The sequence below is a fragment of the Panulirus ornatus genome, chromosome 58, assembly GCF_036320965.1.
Source record: "Panulirus ornatus isolate Po-2019 chromosome 58, ASM3632096v1, whole genome shotgun sequence".
NCBI classification, from domain to species: domain Eukaryota; kingdom Metazoa; phylum Arthropoda; class Malacostraca; order Decapoda; family Palinuridae; genus Panulirus; species Panulirus ornatus.
This window is the reverse complement of record NC_092281.1, coordinates 22,636,799-22,655,297: the sequence shown is the minus strand read 5'-3', so window position 1 is coordinate 22,655,297 and position 18,499 is coordinate 22,636,799. Positions and strand designations below refer to the sequence as shown.

The 18,499-nt window shown below is 41.0% G+C and overlaps 1 protein-coding gene across 1 annotated transcript in view; it reads right to left on the bottom strand.

Moving 5' to 3' along the window:
• Positions 1–7,782: 7,782 nt before the first annotated feature.
• The window catches only part of stc (nuclear transcription factor, X-box binding stc), a 98,174-nt gene continuing 87,457 nt past the window's right edge, over positions 7,783–18,499 (bottom strand). The window contains exon 13 of the mRNA XM_071695636.1: positions 7,783–8,184. Coding sequence (XP_071551737.1) covers positions 8,076–8,184 — 109 coding nt within the window. The 3' untranslated portion in view covers positions 7,783–8,075. The remainder of the gene's footprint in view (positions 8,185–18,499) is intronic.

The following is an 18,499-nucleotide window of genomic DNA, read 5'->3' as shown; positions in this document are numbered from 1 at the left end:
GGCATGTGAAGCGTCTGGGGTAAACCATGGAAAGCTGTGTAGGTATGTATATTTGCGTGTGTGGACGTATGTATATACATGTGTATAGGGGTGGGTTGGGCCATTTCTTTCGTCTGTTTCCTTGCGCTACCTCGCAAACGCGGGGGGGGGAAAAAAAAAAAAAAAAAAAAAAAGACATGGTGAGGTGCCTGAGGATTGGCGGAATGCGTGCATAGTGGCATTGTACAAAGGCAAAGGGGATAAGAGTGAGTGCTCAAATTACAGAGGTATAAGTTTGTTGAGTATTCCTGGTAAATTATATGGGAGGATATTGATTGAGAGGGTGAAGGCATGTACAGAGCATCAGATTGGGGAAGAGCAGTGTGGTTTCAGAAGTGGTAAAGGATGTGTGGATCAGGTGTTTGCTTTGAAGAATGTATGTGAGAAATACTTTGAAAAGCAAATGGATTTGTATGTAGCATTTATGGATCTGGAGAAGGCATATGATAGAGTTGATAGAGATGCTCTGTGGAAGGTATTAAGAATATATGGTGTGGGAGGCAAGTTGTTAGAAGCAGTGAAAAGTTTTTATCGAGGCATGTGTACGTGTAGGAAGAGAGGAAAGTGACTGGTTCTCAGTGAATGTAGGTTTGCGGCAGGGGTGTGTGATGTCTCCATGGTTGTTTAATTAGTTTATGGATGGGGTTGTTAGGGAGGTGAATGCAAGAGTTTTGGAAAGAGGGGCAAGTATGAAGTCTGTTGTGGATGAGAGAGCTTGGGAAGTGAGTCAGTTGTTGTTCGCTGATGATACAGCGCTGGTGGCTGATTCATGTGAGAAACTGCAGAAGCTGGTGACTTAGTTTGGTAAAGTGTGTGAAAGAAGAAAGTTAAGAGTAAATGTGAATAAGAGCAAGGTTATTAGGTACAGTAGGGTTGAGGGTCAAGGCAATTGGGAGGTAAGTTTGAATGGAGAAAAACTGGAGGAAGTGAAGTGTTTTAGATATCTGGGAGTGGATCTGGCAGCGGATGGAACCATGGAAGCGGAAGTGAATCATAGGGTGGGGGAGGGGGCGAAAATCCTGGGAGCCTTGAAGAATGTGTGGAAGTCGAGAACATTATCTTGGAAAGCAAAAATGGGTATGTTTGAAGGAATAGTGGTTCCAACAATGTTGTATGGTTGCGAGGCGTGGGCTATGGATAGAGTTGTGCACAGGAGGGTGGATGTGCTGAAAATGAGATGTTTGAGGAAAATGTGTGGTGTGAGGTGGTTTGATCGAGTAAGTAATGTAAGGGTAAGAGAGGTGTGTGGAAATAAAAAGAGCATGGTTGAGAGAGCAGAAGAGGGTGTTTTGAAATGGTTTGGGTACATGGAGAGAATGAGTGAGGAAAGATTGACCAAGAGGATATATATGTCGGAGGTTGAGGGAATGAGGAGAAGTGGGAGACCAAATTGGAGGTGGAAAGATGGAGTGAAAAAGATTTTGTGTGATCGGGGCCTGAACATGCAGGAGGGTGAAAGGAGGGCAAGGAATAGAGTGAATTGGATCGATGTGGTATACCGGGGTTGAGGTGCTGTCAGTGGATTGAATCAGGGCATGTGAAGCGTCTGGGGTAAACCATGGAAAGTTGTGTGGGGCCTGGATGTGGAAAGGGAGCTGTGGTTTCGGGCATTATTGCATGACAGCTAGAGACCGAGTGTGAGCGAATGGGGCCTTTGTTGTCTTTTCCTAGTGCTACCTCGCACACATGAGGGGGGAGGGGGAAGGTATTCCATGTGTGGCGAGGTGGCGATGGGAGTGAATGGGGGCAGACAGTGTGAATTGTGTGCATGGGTATATATGTATGTGTCTGTGTATATATATATATATATATATGTGTACAATGAGATGTATAGGTATGTATATTTGCGTGTGTGGACGTGTGTGTGTATACATTGTGTATGGGGGTGGGTTGGGCCATTTCTTTCATCTGTTTCCTTGCGCTACCTTGCAAACGTGGGAGACAGCGACAAAGCGAAACAAATAAAAATAAATATATATATATATATATATATATATATATATATATATATATATATATATATCCGCTGCCAGATCCACTCCCAGATATCTAAAACACTTTACTTCCTCCAGTTTTCTCCATTCAAACTTACCTCCCAATTGATGGAATCATGGAAGCAGAAGTGGATCATAGGGTGGGGGAGGGGGCGAAAATCCTGGGAGCCTTGAAGAACGTGTGGAAGTCGAGAACATTATCTCAGAAAGCAAAAATGGGTATGTTTGAAGGAATAGTGGTTCCAACAATGTTGTATGGTTGCGAGGGGTGGGCTATGGATAGAGTTGTGCGCAGGAGGATGGATGTGCTGGAAATGAGATGTTTGAGGACAATGTGTGGTGTGAGGTGGTTTGATCGAGTAAGTAACATAAGGGTAAGAGAGATGTGTGGAAATAAAAAGAGCGTGGTTGAGAGAGCAGAAGAGGGTGTTTTGAAATGGTTCGGGCACATGGAGAGAATGAGTGAGGAAAGATTGACCAAGAGGATATATGTGTCGGAGGTGGAGGGAACGAGGAGAAGTGGGAGACCAAATTGGAGGTGGAAAGATGGAGTGAAAAAGATTTTGTGTGATCGGGGCCTGAACATGCAGGAGGGTGAAAGGAGGGCAAGGAATAGAGTGAATTGGATCGATGTGGTATACCGGGGTTGACGTGCTGTCAGTGGGTTGAATCAGGGCATGTGAAGCGTCTGGGGTAAACCATGGAAAGCTGTGTAGGTATGTATATTTGCGTGTGTGGACGTATGTATATACATGTGTATTGGGGTGGGTTGGGCCATTTCTTTCGTCTGTTTCCTTGCGCTACCTCGCAAATGTGGGAGACAGCGACAAAGCAAGGAAAAATATATATATATATATATATATATATATATATATATATAGTATAAAACACAAGAGATGATCACGATTAGGGTATTCAGTTGCTTGAGCCATGTAAACTACCATAAAATTACTAATAAAATGAGCCACCATACACATCTACAACCCCTATATATTTGGATAGAAAGCCACAATGAACATAAAGAACTTAAGAAATAACTCTTACAATTTGCACTGGACTTAATGTCATTCTTTTGTCAAAATTAATAAATATTTCTTCATCTATCATATATCTGTCTATTTCCCATATGACTGGTGACGTTATTTTCTAATCAAATTCAATAATTTTTTGTATTTATCACATCGCTGTCCATCTCTAATTTGCGATAATTTTCCCTCTATGGTAAAAGTCTATACCGCTCAATAATTCAATGAACCAAGAGAAAATAATACTGAAATCTGATCTAATCTCTTGGAAAAATAAAAAAACTGTATATGGTTACCATTACCATCAGGCTCACCTTGGCACAAAGTCTGCAGGTCCACCTAAAGCTCTTAAAACTTCAAGAAGCATACATGCACTGGATACATAAGAAATTCAACTATGTAATGTATTCTCTACCACAAACCAGCTGGAGTGATGGACCAGAGCACAGTGCAAATGGTTTCACCAAGCATTAACCTGGAAGAATCATGGCAGAATGAAAAAATTCTGAGAAATGTGGACCTGACTGCCTTTTATATTAGGACCTGTATCACACCCAGGTATGTCTGTCTTAACACTCAATAAGAATCTTACAACATGACAAAGGAAAATCATGTGGCATGCCCATCTTGTAAGTGAACCCTATTTGTGGTCCTTAATGCTGTAGTATGACAAATCCTGAAAAGAATGGCATGATGGATAAGCATTTTTTCCCTAAAAGATGTTGAATATTTTCTACATCAAAGTTACTTATAACAAACATATCAACACCTTTTGAGAAAAACAACATAATTCTATCATTCTTGTGATAAGCCAAAAACTATGATTGTTAGAGAAAAAAGTATGAATGATTTCATGACATTATGTTTTGCCATGACCCAATCTGAATTAATGAAACAAATTTCCAAGACAACAAATTATTTAATCTAACATTCTGCAGGAGAAGTTCTGTATCAAAATAAGAATTTCTTCTTCCTAACAAGAATATTCTGATATATTCAAAATATAAGTACACTTAATCAAAGAGCTGTCTTAATCACTAAACTGTTATACTTAAACAATACAAAATGTCAAGATCACTTACAAAGCCAAGTGACCATCGACTGTCCACCTCAAGAACGAAATATTCTTAATAAGTTGTTATAGCCAGACTGTTTATTTTTCTTTCAAACTTTCAAGCTATTCGCCATTTCCCGCGTTAGCAAGGTAGCGTTAAGAACAAAGGACTGGGCCTCTGAGGGAATATCCTCACCTGGCCCCCTTCTCTGTTCCTTCTTTTGGAAAATTTAAAAAAAAAAAAAACAAGAGGGGAGGACACAAAATTCCAATTTTTATAAAAAAAAAAAAGAAATATAAAAGTATCTTAAATATTATCAAACATTGCAGAATACATTCAAATCTTCTTTTTTTACTACAGCTTACATCATTCAGTCATTTCTCCACAGTAAACATTTTTAATCAAAAGAGAGGGAGAACTTTAAACAAGTACAGTGCACCTGCACAGACAAACAATAATTAAGACATACAAGGAAATTAGAAATATAAAATCCTCCTAAATGAATCCACAACATGCCAGAAAGTCAAAAAATATACACAAAATCTTCCACCCATTTCAAAATTTGTTACTCTTGCTGACAATGAAGGATCAAACATTCATATCATACATAGAAACACAATGAAGCACTTTCTTTTTTCATTATCATTTAACCCCAGGGCAACCTTTGCAACAAGAGGTTCTTTTACACATCTGTACTGCTTCATCAACTGACAATGATAAACCTTGCCACAGCTGACTTTTTGTGGCATAACCTTCTGCAGGCACAGTCCAATAACATTCATATATATGTACTAAGGAAGCCAGCGATGTTCATCTGGCAAAATCAAAGGTCGTAGAGTGTAGTGATGTTGTGTGAGCATCTATACCAGGAGAGTGCAGGGGAAATGAGTATTAAGTTTATTGTCTTCGTTGTGGTAGTTGCATTGTGGTCATGAGGGGCTAAGGATATGCTATAACAGTGATTGTAGTGTTGTAAGGATGAGTGATGTCCAGAACATAAACAGAAAAGTATGCCTTGTTTTTCTGGGAAGTAATTATGGCTTCTGGTAGTGTGAAGTTCAATGGTGAATTGGTAGGGCAGCTGTTTAGTGCTTCCTGGGTTATTTCAGTGCATATGTGTCTTGTCACTACAGTCTTTTTTAGGAGTGAAGGGACTTTGAGTTGAGGGTGCTGAAGAGTGAAACGAGGGTAGGCTTTAAATTTCTACATGGGGGTTGGTGGTTAGTTAGGGAATCATTTGGATCAGAAGGGATCTAGTGCTGTTGCAAAGAACCAAATAAGAATTGAGTTTCTTACTCAAATCTGTCACCAGTACTGCATCATCAGCAAACAACAACTGACTCTCATTGAAGACACCCTTATCCCCTACAAACTGCATACTTGCCCCTCTCTCCAAGACTCTTGCATTTACCTTCTTACCGCTCCATCCATAAACAAATTAAACAGTCATGGGGATATCACACAACTCCAGCAACAGACCAACCTTCACCTACATCCACTCGCTATCCTCAGTTCTTACTCATAAACATGCCTTATACCCGACAAAAACTTTTCATTGCTTCTAGCAGCTTTTTTCCCACACAATATATACTTTCAACAAAGCATCTCTATCAACCCTATCATATGCTTTATCCAGATCCATAAATGTCACATACAAATCCTTCTATTTCTCTTAAGTATTTCTCCCAATCAATCATTAAAGTAAACACCTGATTCACACATTCTCTACCACTTCTGAAACCACAGTGTTTTTCATGTCTTCAACCCTCTCAATAATTACTTTCTCATACAACTTACCCAGCACACTTAACAAACTCATAAATTTGTTGTCTGAACACTCACCTTCATCCCCACTGCCTTCATACAATAGCCCTATACATGTGCTCCCCCTACTCTTTGGGCACCTCACAATAACCTATACATACACTGAAAATCTTAACAAATAAACAACAGTCACCCACTTTCTCAAGATATTCAACTGCAATACCATCCACTCCAGTCACTAGCCACATTTCATCTCATCCAAGGCTTTCACACTACCTCTTCTCTCTTCATCAAACTACTCTCCATGACTCTCTTCACTTACCATCCCAACCCAAACACCCTACATCTGCCACCCTATCATCAAACACATTTAACAGTCTTTTGAATTGTCCATCTCCTCCTCACTTCATCACTACCTGTTACCACTTCCACCTTTGCTCTGTTCACCACTGTTCCTATTTACTTTTGTTTTTTGCACATGATTAAGCCATTTCCAAAAAATCCTCTTGTTCTCCCTAAAATTTAGAGACACTCGCTCACCCCAACTTTCAACTTACCTTCCTTCCCTTTCAACCCCCACACCCTCCTCTTCACCTCCTGCCACTTTCTCCTCTACAATCCCCAATTATCTGCACTCCTTCCCTGTAAGTAACACCCATAAGCCTCTTTTTTCATTTTCACTAGCAACTTTACTTCTTTATCCCACCACTGCCCTTCTCTCCTCCTTTCACATGACACATGCATCTCCTGCACATGCCAAGCACCTGGTGGAGAGAACAAGGAGAAGTGGGAGACCAAACCGGAGGTGGAAGGATGGAGTGAAAAAGATTTTAAGTGACTATGGAGTGAAAAAGATTTTAAGTGACTGAGTCCTGGACATACAGGAGAGTGAGAGGTGTGCAAGGAATAGAGTGAATTGGAACAACGTCGTATACAAGGGTCAATGAGCTCTCAATGGAAGGAATTAGAGCATGCAAAATATCTGGGGTAAACCATGGAAAGGTCTGTAGAGTCTGAATGTGTATAGGGAGCTGTGGTTTCGGTGCATTACACATGACAGCTAGAGACTGAGTGTGAACGAATGTAACCTTTTTTGTCTGTATAAGCATTACCAGACTCCGCCTGCTTGAGTTTACACCAAGGGTGAAAAATTACCTTTGGTGAGGCTGCATCTTCATCACTTGACAAAACAGAGTAAAGTCTCGTCAAAGAACTTCCTGCTTCAAAGGAGTCCATCGTGTCCCTGCTACTGAGTGTAACACAGCCTTGGAGATGCTGGAGTCCACCTGTAGATGGTTACACTATGAATGAGAAGTCACCTTTGATGAGGCTGCATCATTGTCAAGAGAAAAATGTGTACTGAACAATCTTGTCAAAGATCTTCTTGCTCAAAATAGGTCTATCATATCTCTGCCCCTGCATGGAATGTATCACTGAAGCTTCAGGAACCTTATAAAAGGGGTCCTGGGTTTATATAATAATGATGATACAGAATCACACACACACACACACAACAGAATGGAAATGAGCATTCAAAGTCTTATCCATTGCGGTTTCCAATGAACTATCCAAGAACACCATTTACTGCCATAAAAGAACAGCACTTGTCAAAGTTATATCTTTGTAAGTTTACAGTCTTTTCCATAATGCATTACTTCACTGATCCTCCTGGTCTTTCTCTAGCTCTTCCCACTCTGTTCTGACTTCATAATTTGCATTGGCACATACAGAAGGTATAATACAACTTAGCATATGTTTTCTGAAGCCAAAGCTTTGAAGATGTGCTTTCAGTGAAATGAAGGCTCAATAATCCCATCTAAAGACAACATAATTTTAATATCTCTGACATCCTTTCAGTTGCCTTATCTCATCTATTTGTATATATACATACCCTCTCTCTATAAATTTATTTTTTCTTTTTGTTGACCATGCCATGAGAGTATAATTACCACACATAAACTTTGGCCAAGATAAAAGTATTTTAAGATTTAAGAAATGTATTTTTGAAGCCTTCAATATTTACAGAGAAAGTTGGAATTGGCTCAAAGTCAATTAATTCCTAATAAAAGCTATAGCTAATATATCTACATTCTATACATCTCTTTCCATACACAGCATGGGGTGGCTAACAAGATAGTGTGGAGATAATCTTTAGAGATCACACAGCATACCACTTTCCTGAGGTGAAGAGGCTTTTGTTACTCATCAAAGTCAAAGTAATCTATGGGTGGTGGTTTAGTGGATGAGTCTGTCTCTTTCTTAATGCTGGTTGACTTTTCTAACTTCTGCATTCCTTGTCGACTGGTACTGTAAAAGGTAAGGATTTTAATAACAATACACAAACATTAAGACATTAATCAAAATTCAATGAAAAAGGTGAGTTTCAAAGAATTTTTTTTCTCTCTCTGAAGCAGTGTTCCACGAGCTCTGAGAGATTTTCTATCAAGCTTGGGGATAGAATCCTCTAACCCCCAGCTTTTTGGTGAACTTTATACCCCCCTTCCCTTCTTAACCACTGTACAGTAGTTGCAGACTTCAGCTTAGTATGGGTTCCCTCTGGCAATGAATGACCTTCATTCAGTAATGATGCTACTTTCTTGCCAACTGACCCACCTATCACATGGGTTGTTCCATGAGACATCACTGAATTTCTCCCTGGTATATGCCCTAATACTTAGTTTCCTCATATATCACTGCTGCATTATATGGGGTACAAGAATCTTAAGCCATAAGGTCTGTTATCAATCCCACTTCCCAATGACATAGAATTACAAGATAATCTGAACAATCAAGTCATGCAGCTCACTAACAACAAATGGAACTCAGTGTACAGAAGAAAAAGGCTGTTTTCATAAAGAAATAATCAAAGAAAAATTCAATGAGTTTCTGATAAAAGTCCCTCTTTGTTGAAAACCTGACTTGGTAGCTTTGAACTTAGGGTAAAACTGGCTTAAAAGATGATCTCAATCTAATATAAATTTACACTGGGCACTGGCAACAAATATGTTTCTAAGTAATGAAAACAAAGTGCTGTTGATGTTCTGTGAAGAAAAAAAATCTTTTGAGGCATTGCAAAGAACCCCTCTGACTTAGCACCCTTGGACATTGGTAGACACGTACAGATATGAGACCTTAGGGCTTAGGGTCTTTCTTTGCCTCTCATACTGACGGAACAGAGTTGACCCATAAACTGTGACATACATCATTTGTCATTATATGATCAATTGCAACTTGCATCACCTGAGGCAAGATATCTACAACAGTGTTATAAACTGCAAGCCAAGTGAAGCATTCAAAAACACATTCATAAACTTCAACACTCCACCACCTGAAAACAAAGGTATATAGAGGATCTAATATTTTGTCATACTTCTGCATGCATATCTTTAATCTATTGGAATATATTACATTTAAAAATTATTTTGTATGTAAAGTATGGCATTCATAAATTTCAACACTATCATGGATAAACAAAGGCAGATAAAGGATATATCTTCTAATGTCTAATACTTTTGGATGCATACTTTCAATTTCATAAGAACATAATATATCTTCTGGGTTCTTTTCTCACTTTTTCTACATACTGTAGTGGTAACCAGGTTTTCTGCCGGCTGCAGTCTATGGGTAAAGAGGGCACAGTGTTGAGCCACCAAGATGATTCCTGGACAGAAAAAAAACCTATGAGCTGACTAGATGAATTAAATATATTCAGCTTTGAAAAGATAGAGGTAGTAGTTGGTAGGCATATACTACCAGCACAACTCACCTGGGTATCAGGAGGGTCAGTGACAACTGCTTAGTAAGCCAGGACTTTAGTGATTATAAAGTTGCACTCCTCTGACCCAGGTAGCTGTCTTTTCTTCCTGCCTCACTAACATGTGGACTACTGGCATTCTGTCTTCAAATAACATCTCTATTTGTCATGTGTAACACTTGACAACACTTAACTCATGCAGCTCATTCTTCATAACTCTAGATTCACCTGCAGTGAGCACTATGTCCTAGCTCTGCCCTTTGGCAAAATGGTAGGAGCATAGACAGAAGTAGTAGGCAGGACAATTTAGGCAGGAGCATTAGGTAGAAACAACAGGCAGTAGTAAGTAGGAGCACTGGATAGAAGAAGTCATTAGGAACATTAGGTAGGAGCCTCTGCAACACAGTGTTAGATTTGCCCTCTGCCAATGAAAGTGCCTTTTAATGGTAAGGAACTAAAGGTTACGAAGGGACACTGGAGTTCTTTAGTTATGGAGACTCTGTTGCCATGGCACCTCTTTAAGGGAGTTTTAACTGGAACAGGCATCAGATATATACATAACATATAAGAGGTTACTTATTTAATAGAGGAATTCAAAATTACCAATGGCAATGATACTCTCTTGATCTAACAAGCTTGTTAAGACTTGATTTGCCTGATTGTACTTGTAGTAATGAATACAAACTCATAGGCAAGTGGCATGAGAAGAGTGGGAGGTGGGTTTGATTAGAAAGGGTAGTGAGTGGTGGGATGAAGAAGTAAGATTATTAGTGAAAGAGAAGAGAAAGGCATTTGGACGATTTTTGCAGGGAAAAATGCAATTGAGTGGGAGATGTATAAAAGAAAGAGACAGGAGGTCAAGAGAAAGGTGCAAGAGGTGAAAAAGAGGGCAAATGAGAGTTGGGGTGAGAGAGTATCATTAAACTTTAGGGAGAATAAAAAGATGTTCTGGAAGGAGGTAAATAAAGTGTGTAAGACAAGGGAGCAAATGGGAACTTCAGTGAAGGGCACAAATGGGGAGGTGATAACAAGTAGTGGTGATGTGAGAAGGAGATGGAGTGAGTATTTTGAAGGTTTGTTGAATGTGTCTGATGATAGAGTGGCAGATATAGGGTGTTTTGGTCGAGGTGGTGTGCAAAGTGAGAGGGTTAGGGAAAATGATTTGGTAAACAGAGAAGAGGTAGTAAAAGCTTTGCGGAAGATGAAAGCCGGCAAGGCAGCAGGTTTGGATGGTATTGCAGTGGAATTTATTAAAAAAGGGGGTGACTGTATTGTTGACTGGTTGGTAAGGTTATTTAATGTATGTATGACTCATGGTGAGGTGCCTGAGGATTGGCGGAATGCGTGCATAGTGCCATTGTACAAAGGCAAAGGGGATAAGAGTGAGTGCTCAAATTACAGAGGTATAAGTTTGTTGAGTATTCCTGGTAAATTATATGGGAGGGTATTGATTGAGAGGGTGAAGGCATGTACAGAGCATCAGATTGGGGAAGAGCAGTGTGGTTTCAGAAGTGGTAGAGGATGTGTGGATCAGGTGTTTGCTTTGAAGAATGTATGTGAGAAATACTTTGAAAAGCAAATGGATTTGTATGTAGCATTTATGGATCTGGAGAAGGCATATGATAGAGTTGATAGTGATGCTCTGTGGAAGGTATTAAGAATATATGGTGTGGGAGGCAAGTTGTCAGAAGCAGTGAAAAGTTTTTATCGAGGATGTAAGGCATGTGTACGTGTAGGAAGAGAGGAAAGTGATTGGTTCTCTGTGAATGTAGGTTTGCGGCAGGGGTGTGTGATATCTCCATGGCTGTTTAATTTGTTTATGGATGGGGTTGTTAGGGAGGTGAATGCAAGAGTTTTGGAAAGGGGCAAGTATGCAGTCTGTTGTGGATGAGAGAGCTTGGGAAGTGAGTCAGTTGTTGTTCGCTGATGATACAGCGCTGGTGGCTGATTCACGTGAGAAAGTGCAGAAGCTGGTGCCTGAGTTTGGTACAGTGTGTGAAAAAAGAAAGTTAAGAGTAAATGTGAATAAGAGCAAGGTTATTAGGTACAGTAGGGTTGAGGGTCATGTAAATTGGGAGGTAAGTTTGAATGGAGAAAAACTGGAGGAAGTAAAGTGTTTTAGATATCTGGGAGTGGATCTGGCAGCGGATGGAACCATGGAAGTGGAAGTGAATCATAGGGTGGGGGAGGGGGCGAAAATCCTGGGAGCCTTGAAGAATGTGTGGAAGTCGAGAACAGTATCTTGGAAAGCTAAAATGGGTATGTTTGAAGGAATAGTGGCTCCAACAATGTTGTATGGTTGCGAGGCGTGGGCTATGGATAGAGTTGTGCGCAGGAGGGTGGATGTGCTGGAAATGAGATGTTTGAGGACAATGTGTGGTGTGAGGTGGTTTGATCGAGTAAGTAATGTAAGGGTAAAAGAGATATGTGGAAATAAAAAGAGCGTGGTTGAGAGAGCAGAAGAGGGTGTTTTGAAATGGTTTGGGCACATGGAGAGAATGAGTGAGGAAAGATTGACCAAGAGGATATATGTGTCGGAGGTGGAGGGAACGAGGAGAAGTGGGAGACCAAATTGGAGGTGGAAGGATGGAGTGAAGAGGATTTTGTGTGATTGGGGCCCGAACATGCAGGAGGGTGAAAGGAGGGCAAGGAATAGAGTGAATTGGATCGATGTGGTATACCGGGGTTGACGTGCTGTCAGTGGATTGAATCAGGGCATGTGAAGCATCTGGGATAAACCATGGAAAGTTGTGTGGGGCCTGGATGTGGAAAGGGAGCTGTGGTTTCGGGCATTATTGCATGACAGCTAGAGACTGAGTGTGAACGAATGGGGCCTTTCTTGTCTTTTCCTAGTGCTTCCTCGCACACATGAGGGGGCAGGGGGATGGTATTCCTAGCGTGGCGAGGTGGCGATGGGAATGAATAAAGGCAGACAGTGTGAATTGTGTGCATGGGTATATATGTATGTGTCTGTGTGTGTATATATATGTGTACACTGAGATGTATAGGTATGTATATTTGCGTGTGTGGACGTGTATGTATATACATTGTGTGTGGGGGTGGGTTGGGCCATTTCTTTCGTCTGTTTCCTTGCGCTACCTCGCAATCGCGGGAGACAGCGACAAAGCAAAATAAATAAATAAATATAAATAAGGCAAAATACATTTTCAAGTTTTTTTTAACATATGGAATGCTTTAATATTTAAAGTGGTTGAAAGCAGTACCATATATACATTTCAGAAGAGACCTAATTAATATTTCTCTTCAGGTCCACAACTGACATTATATCACACTAAAAGTTTGCACATTTTTCTCTTTGAAAGATCTGAAGGCCTTTCTACTCTTACCATACCAATCCACGAGTTTCTGACAATTTCCACTTACACAATCACAAACAATCTTGAACTGACCCAGCGGTCCATCGCTGCTTGAATTCCTTTGCACTCTTTGTAATAAGCACAAACAATCTCCAGAATTCTTCTCTACTACTACCACTGTAACTTACATTCTCAACAATCATCAGCTTTCCAAACTCAACTACCAGTGATAAATATTGATGACTGATGGCAGTTATCTTACTAAGAAATAACCACATAGCAGTTAGTGTTCCTGACTGTGACGTATTCATGGGCCGCCCAGGGTCAAGTGCATAGGTTCAAATCCAGGTCGAAGCAATCAGGTTACAGTCAACCCAGCTGTTCATCCCACACAAGAGGTTGTTCAATAAAATGGGTACCTTGCTCAGGTTAGGGTATTCATTTATTTTCATTATACTTAATCGCTGTTTCCTGCATATGCAAGGTAGTGCCAGATAACATACCTAAACATAACAACATTATTAATCTATTTATTCATTTTACTTTGTCGCTGTCTCCCACGTTAGCAAGGTAGCGCAAGGAAAAAGACGAAAGAATGGCCCAACCCACCCACATACACATGTATATACATACACATCCACACACGCAAATATACATACCTATACATCTCAACGTATACATACATATACGCACACAGGCATATACATATAAACACATGTACATAATTCATACTGTCTGCCCGTATTTATTCCCAACAGCACCCTGCCACACATGAAACAACAACCCCCTCCCCCCGCATGTGCGCGCGGTAGCGCTAGGAAAAGACAACAAAGGCCACATTCGTTCACACTCAGTCTCTAGCTGTCATGTATAATGCACCGAAAACCACAGTTCCCTTTCCACAACCAGGCCCCACAGAACTTTCCATGGTTTACCCAAGACGCTTCACATGCCCTGGTTCAATCAACTGACAGCATGTCAACCCCGGTGTACCACATCGTTCCAATTCACTCTATTCCTTGCCCGCCTTTCACCCTCCTGCATGTTCAGGCCCCGATCACTCAAAATCTTTTTCACTACATCCTTCCATCTCCAATATGGTCTCCCACTTCTCCTCGTTCCCTCCACCTCTGACACATATATCCTCTTGGTCAATCTTTCCTCACTCATTCTCTCCATGTGACCAAACCATTTCAGAACACCCTCTTCTGCTCTCTCAACCACACATCTCTCTTACCCTATTATTACTTACTTGATCAAACCACCTCACACCACATATTGTCCTCAAACATCTCATTTCCAGCACATCCACCCTCCTCCGCACAACTCTATCTATAGCCCATGCCTCGCAACCATATAACATTGTTGGAACCACCATTCCTTCAAACATACCCATTTTTGCTTTCCAAGGTAATATTCTCGACTTCCAAACATTCTTCAACGCTCCCAGAAATTTTGCCCCCTTCCCCACCCTATGATTCACTTCTGCTTCCATGGTTCCATCCGCTGCCAAATCCACTCCCAGATATCTAAAACACTTCACTTCCTCCAGTTTTTCTCCATTCAAACTTACCTCCCAATTGACTTGTCCCTCAACCCTACTGTACCTAATAACCTTGCTCTTATTCACATTTACTCTCAGCTTTCTTCTTTCACACACTTTACCAAACTCAGTCACCAGCTTCTGTATACATATATATACATACACAGACATATACACCTGTAAATATCTATACTTGCTTGCCTTCATCCAATGCCACCACTACCTCACCCCACACAAAAACAGACAAAAATGCCAAATTTGTTCACACTCAGTCTCTAACTGTCATGCATGAGACCAGGTTTTAGTGATAGGTGATTTAAATGCGAAAGTGAGTAATGTGGTAGTTGAGGGTATAATTGGTGTAAATGGGGTATTCAGTGTTGCAAATGGAAATAGTGAAGAGCTTGTGGATTTGTGTGCTGAAAAAAGACTGGTGATCGGGAATGCTTGCTTTAAAAAGAGAGATATACATAAGTATACATATGTGAGTATGAGAGATGGTCAACGGGCATTATTGCATTACGTGTTAATTGATAGGCTGTAAAAGAAAGGCTTTTGGATATTAATGTGCTGAGAGGGGCAACTGGAAGGATGTCTGGTCACTACCTTGTGGAGGCGAAGGTGAAGATTTGTAAAGGTTTCCAAAAAAAGAAGAGAGAATGTTGGAGAGAAGAGAGTGGTGAAAGTAAGTGAGCTTGGAAAGGAGACTTGTGTGATGAAGTACCAGGAGAGATTGAGTACAAAATGGCAAAAAGGTGAGAGCAATTGACAAGAGGGGAGTGGGTGAGGAATGGGATGTATTTAGGGAAGCAGTGATTGCTTGTGCAAAAGATGCATGTGGGATGAGAAAGGTGGGAGGTGGGCAGATGAGAAAGGGTAGTATGTGGTGGGATGAAGAAGTAAAGTTGTTAGTGAAAGAGAAAAAAGGCATCTGGACAATACTTGCAGGAAAGGAGAGCAAATGGCTTGGAGTTTTACAAAAGAAAGCAGCAGGAGGTCAAGAGAGAGAGAGGAGGCAAAGGTTGAAAAAGTGGGCAAATGAGAGTTGGGGTGAGATTATCATTAAATTTTTGGGAGAATAAAAAGATGTTTTAGGAGGTAAATAACGTGTGTAAGACAAAGAGAACAAATGGAAACATCAGTGAAGGGGGAGAGTGGAGAAGTAATAACAGGTAGTGATGAAGTGAGATGAAGTGAGTATTTTGAAGGTTTGTTGAATGTGTGTGGTGACTGAGAGGTAGATATAGGGTGTTTTGGTTGGGGTGGTGTGCAAAGTGAGAGGGCCAGGGAGAATGGTTTGGTTAAGAGTGAAGAGGCAGTGAAAGCTTCGTGGATGATAAAATCCAGCAAGGTGGCGGGTTTGAGCGGTATTGCAGTGGTATTTATTAAAACAGAGGGTGACTGTTTTGATTGGTTGCCTGAGGATTAGCAGAATGCATGCATAGAGCCACTATACCAAGGCAAAAGGGATAAAGATGAATGTTCACATCACAGAGAAATAAGTTTGCTGAGTATTCCTGGGAAAGTATATGGGAGGGTATTGATTGAGAGGGTGAAGGCATGTACAGAGTATCAGATTGGGGAAGAGCAGTGTGGTTTCAAAAGTGGTATAAGAAAAAGACAAAAAAGGCCACATTCGCTCACACTCAATCTCTAGCTATCATGGGTAATGCACTGAAACCATAGCTCCCTATCCACATCCAGGCCCCACAGACCTTTCCATGGTTTACCCCAGATATTTTACATGTACTGGTTCAGTCCACTGACACCACGTCGATCCTGATATACCACATCATCCCAAGCCACTCTATCCCTTGCATGCCTCTCACCCTCCTGTATGTTCAGGCCCCGATCACTCAAAATCTTTTTCACCCCATCCACTTCCAATTTGGTCTCCTGCTTCTCCTTGCTCCCTCCATCTCTGACACATACATCCACTTTGTCAATCTTTCTTCCCTCATTCTCTCCATGTCCAAACCATTCCAACACACCCTCTTCTGCTTTCTCAACCACACCTTATTTCCACACATCTCTCTTACCTTTTCATTACTTACTCAATCAAATCACCTCACACTACATATTGTTCTCAAACATTTCATTTCCAACACATCTACCTTCCTCTGTATAACACTATCTATAGCCCATGCCTCACAACCACTGTTGGAACCACTATTCCTTCAAACATACCCAATTTTGCTCTATGAGAAAACGTCCTCTCCTTCTAAACATTTTTCACATTTTTCATTGCTCCAAGAACTTTCGCCCCCTCCCCCACCCTGTGACTCACTTCCACTTCCATGGTTCCATGTGCTGCTTCCAGATATCTAAAACACTTCACTTTCTCCAATTTTTCTCCATCAAACTTACATCCCAATCATCTTGTCCCTCAACCCTAGTGAACCTAATAACCTTGCTCTTATTCACATTTACTCTCAACTTTCTCCTTTCATACACGTTTCCAAACTCAGTCACCAACTTTTGCAGTTTCTCACTCAAATCAGCCACTAGAGCTGTATCATTGGCAAACAACAACTGACTCATTTCCTAGGCCTTTTCATCCACAACAAACTGCATACTTGCCCTTCTCTCCAAAACCCTTGCATTCATCTCCCTAACCACAGCATCCATAAACAAATTAAACCATCATAAGGACATCACAGGCCCCTGCTGCAGACCAACATTCACTGGGAACCAGTCACTCTCCTCTCTTCCTACTCATACACATACCTTACATCCTTGGTAAAAACTTTTCACTTCTAGCAATTTACCTTCCACACCATATACTCTTAAGACCTTCTACAAAGCATCTCTTATCTACCCTGTTATATGCCTTCTCCAGGTCCATAAATGCTACATACAAATCCATCTGTTTTTCTAAGTATTTCTCACACACATCCTTCAAAGCTAACACCTGATCCAAACATCCTCTACCACTTCTGAAACCATACTGCTCTTCCCCAATCTGATGCTCTGTACATGCCTCCACACTTTCAATCAATACCCTCCCATATAATTTGCCAGGAACACTCAACAAACTTATGCCTCTGTAGCTTGAACACTCACCTTTATCCCCTTTGTCTCTGTCCAATGGCACTATGCATGCATTCTGCCAATCCTCAGGCACTTCATCATGGTCCATACATCCAATGAATGTCCTTACTAACCAATCAACAACACAGTCAGCCCCTTTTTAATAAATTCCAATGGAATACCATCCAAACCTTCCCAGATTTCATCTACTGCAAAGCTTTCACCACCTCTTCTCTCTTAACCAAATCATTCTCCCTGACCCTCTCACTTCGCACACCATCCCGACCAAAAAAATGCCCTGATTAGGGCCTCTGCTGCCTATGTTGTGCTGTGGTGTGCGAAGTGAGAGGGTCAGGGAGAATGGTTTGGTAAACAGAGAAGAGGTAATGAAAACTTTGCAGAAGATGAAAGCTGGCAAGGCAGTGGGTCTGGATGGTATTGCAGTGGAATTTATTAAAAAAAGGGGTGACTGTGTTGTTGGTTGGTTGCTATTTCCTGAGTGGTGGGAAAGTGACAGGAATGGATGAACGCAAGCAAGTATGAATATGTACATGTGTATATATGTATATGTCTGTGGATGTATATGTTGATATGTATATGTTTTTTTTTTTTTTTTTTTTTTTTTTATACTTTGTCGCTGTCTCCCGCGTTTGCGAGGTAGCGCAAGGAAACAGACGAAAGAAATGGCCCAACCCCCCCCATACACATGTACATACACACGTCCACACACGCAATATACATACCTACACAGCTTTCCATGGTTTACCCCAGACGCTTCACATGCCTTGATTCAATCCACTGACAGCACGTCAACCCCTGTATACCACATCGCTCCAATTCACTCTATTCCTTGCCCTCCTTTCACCCTCCTGCATGTTCAGGCCCCGATCACACAAAATCCTTTTCACTCCATCTTTCCACCTCCAATTTGGTCTCCCTCTTCTCCTCGTTCCCTCCACCTCCGACACATATATCCTC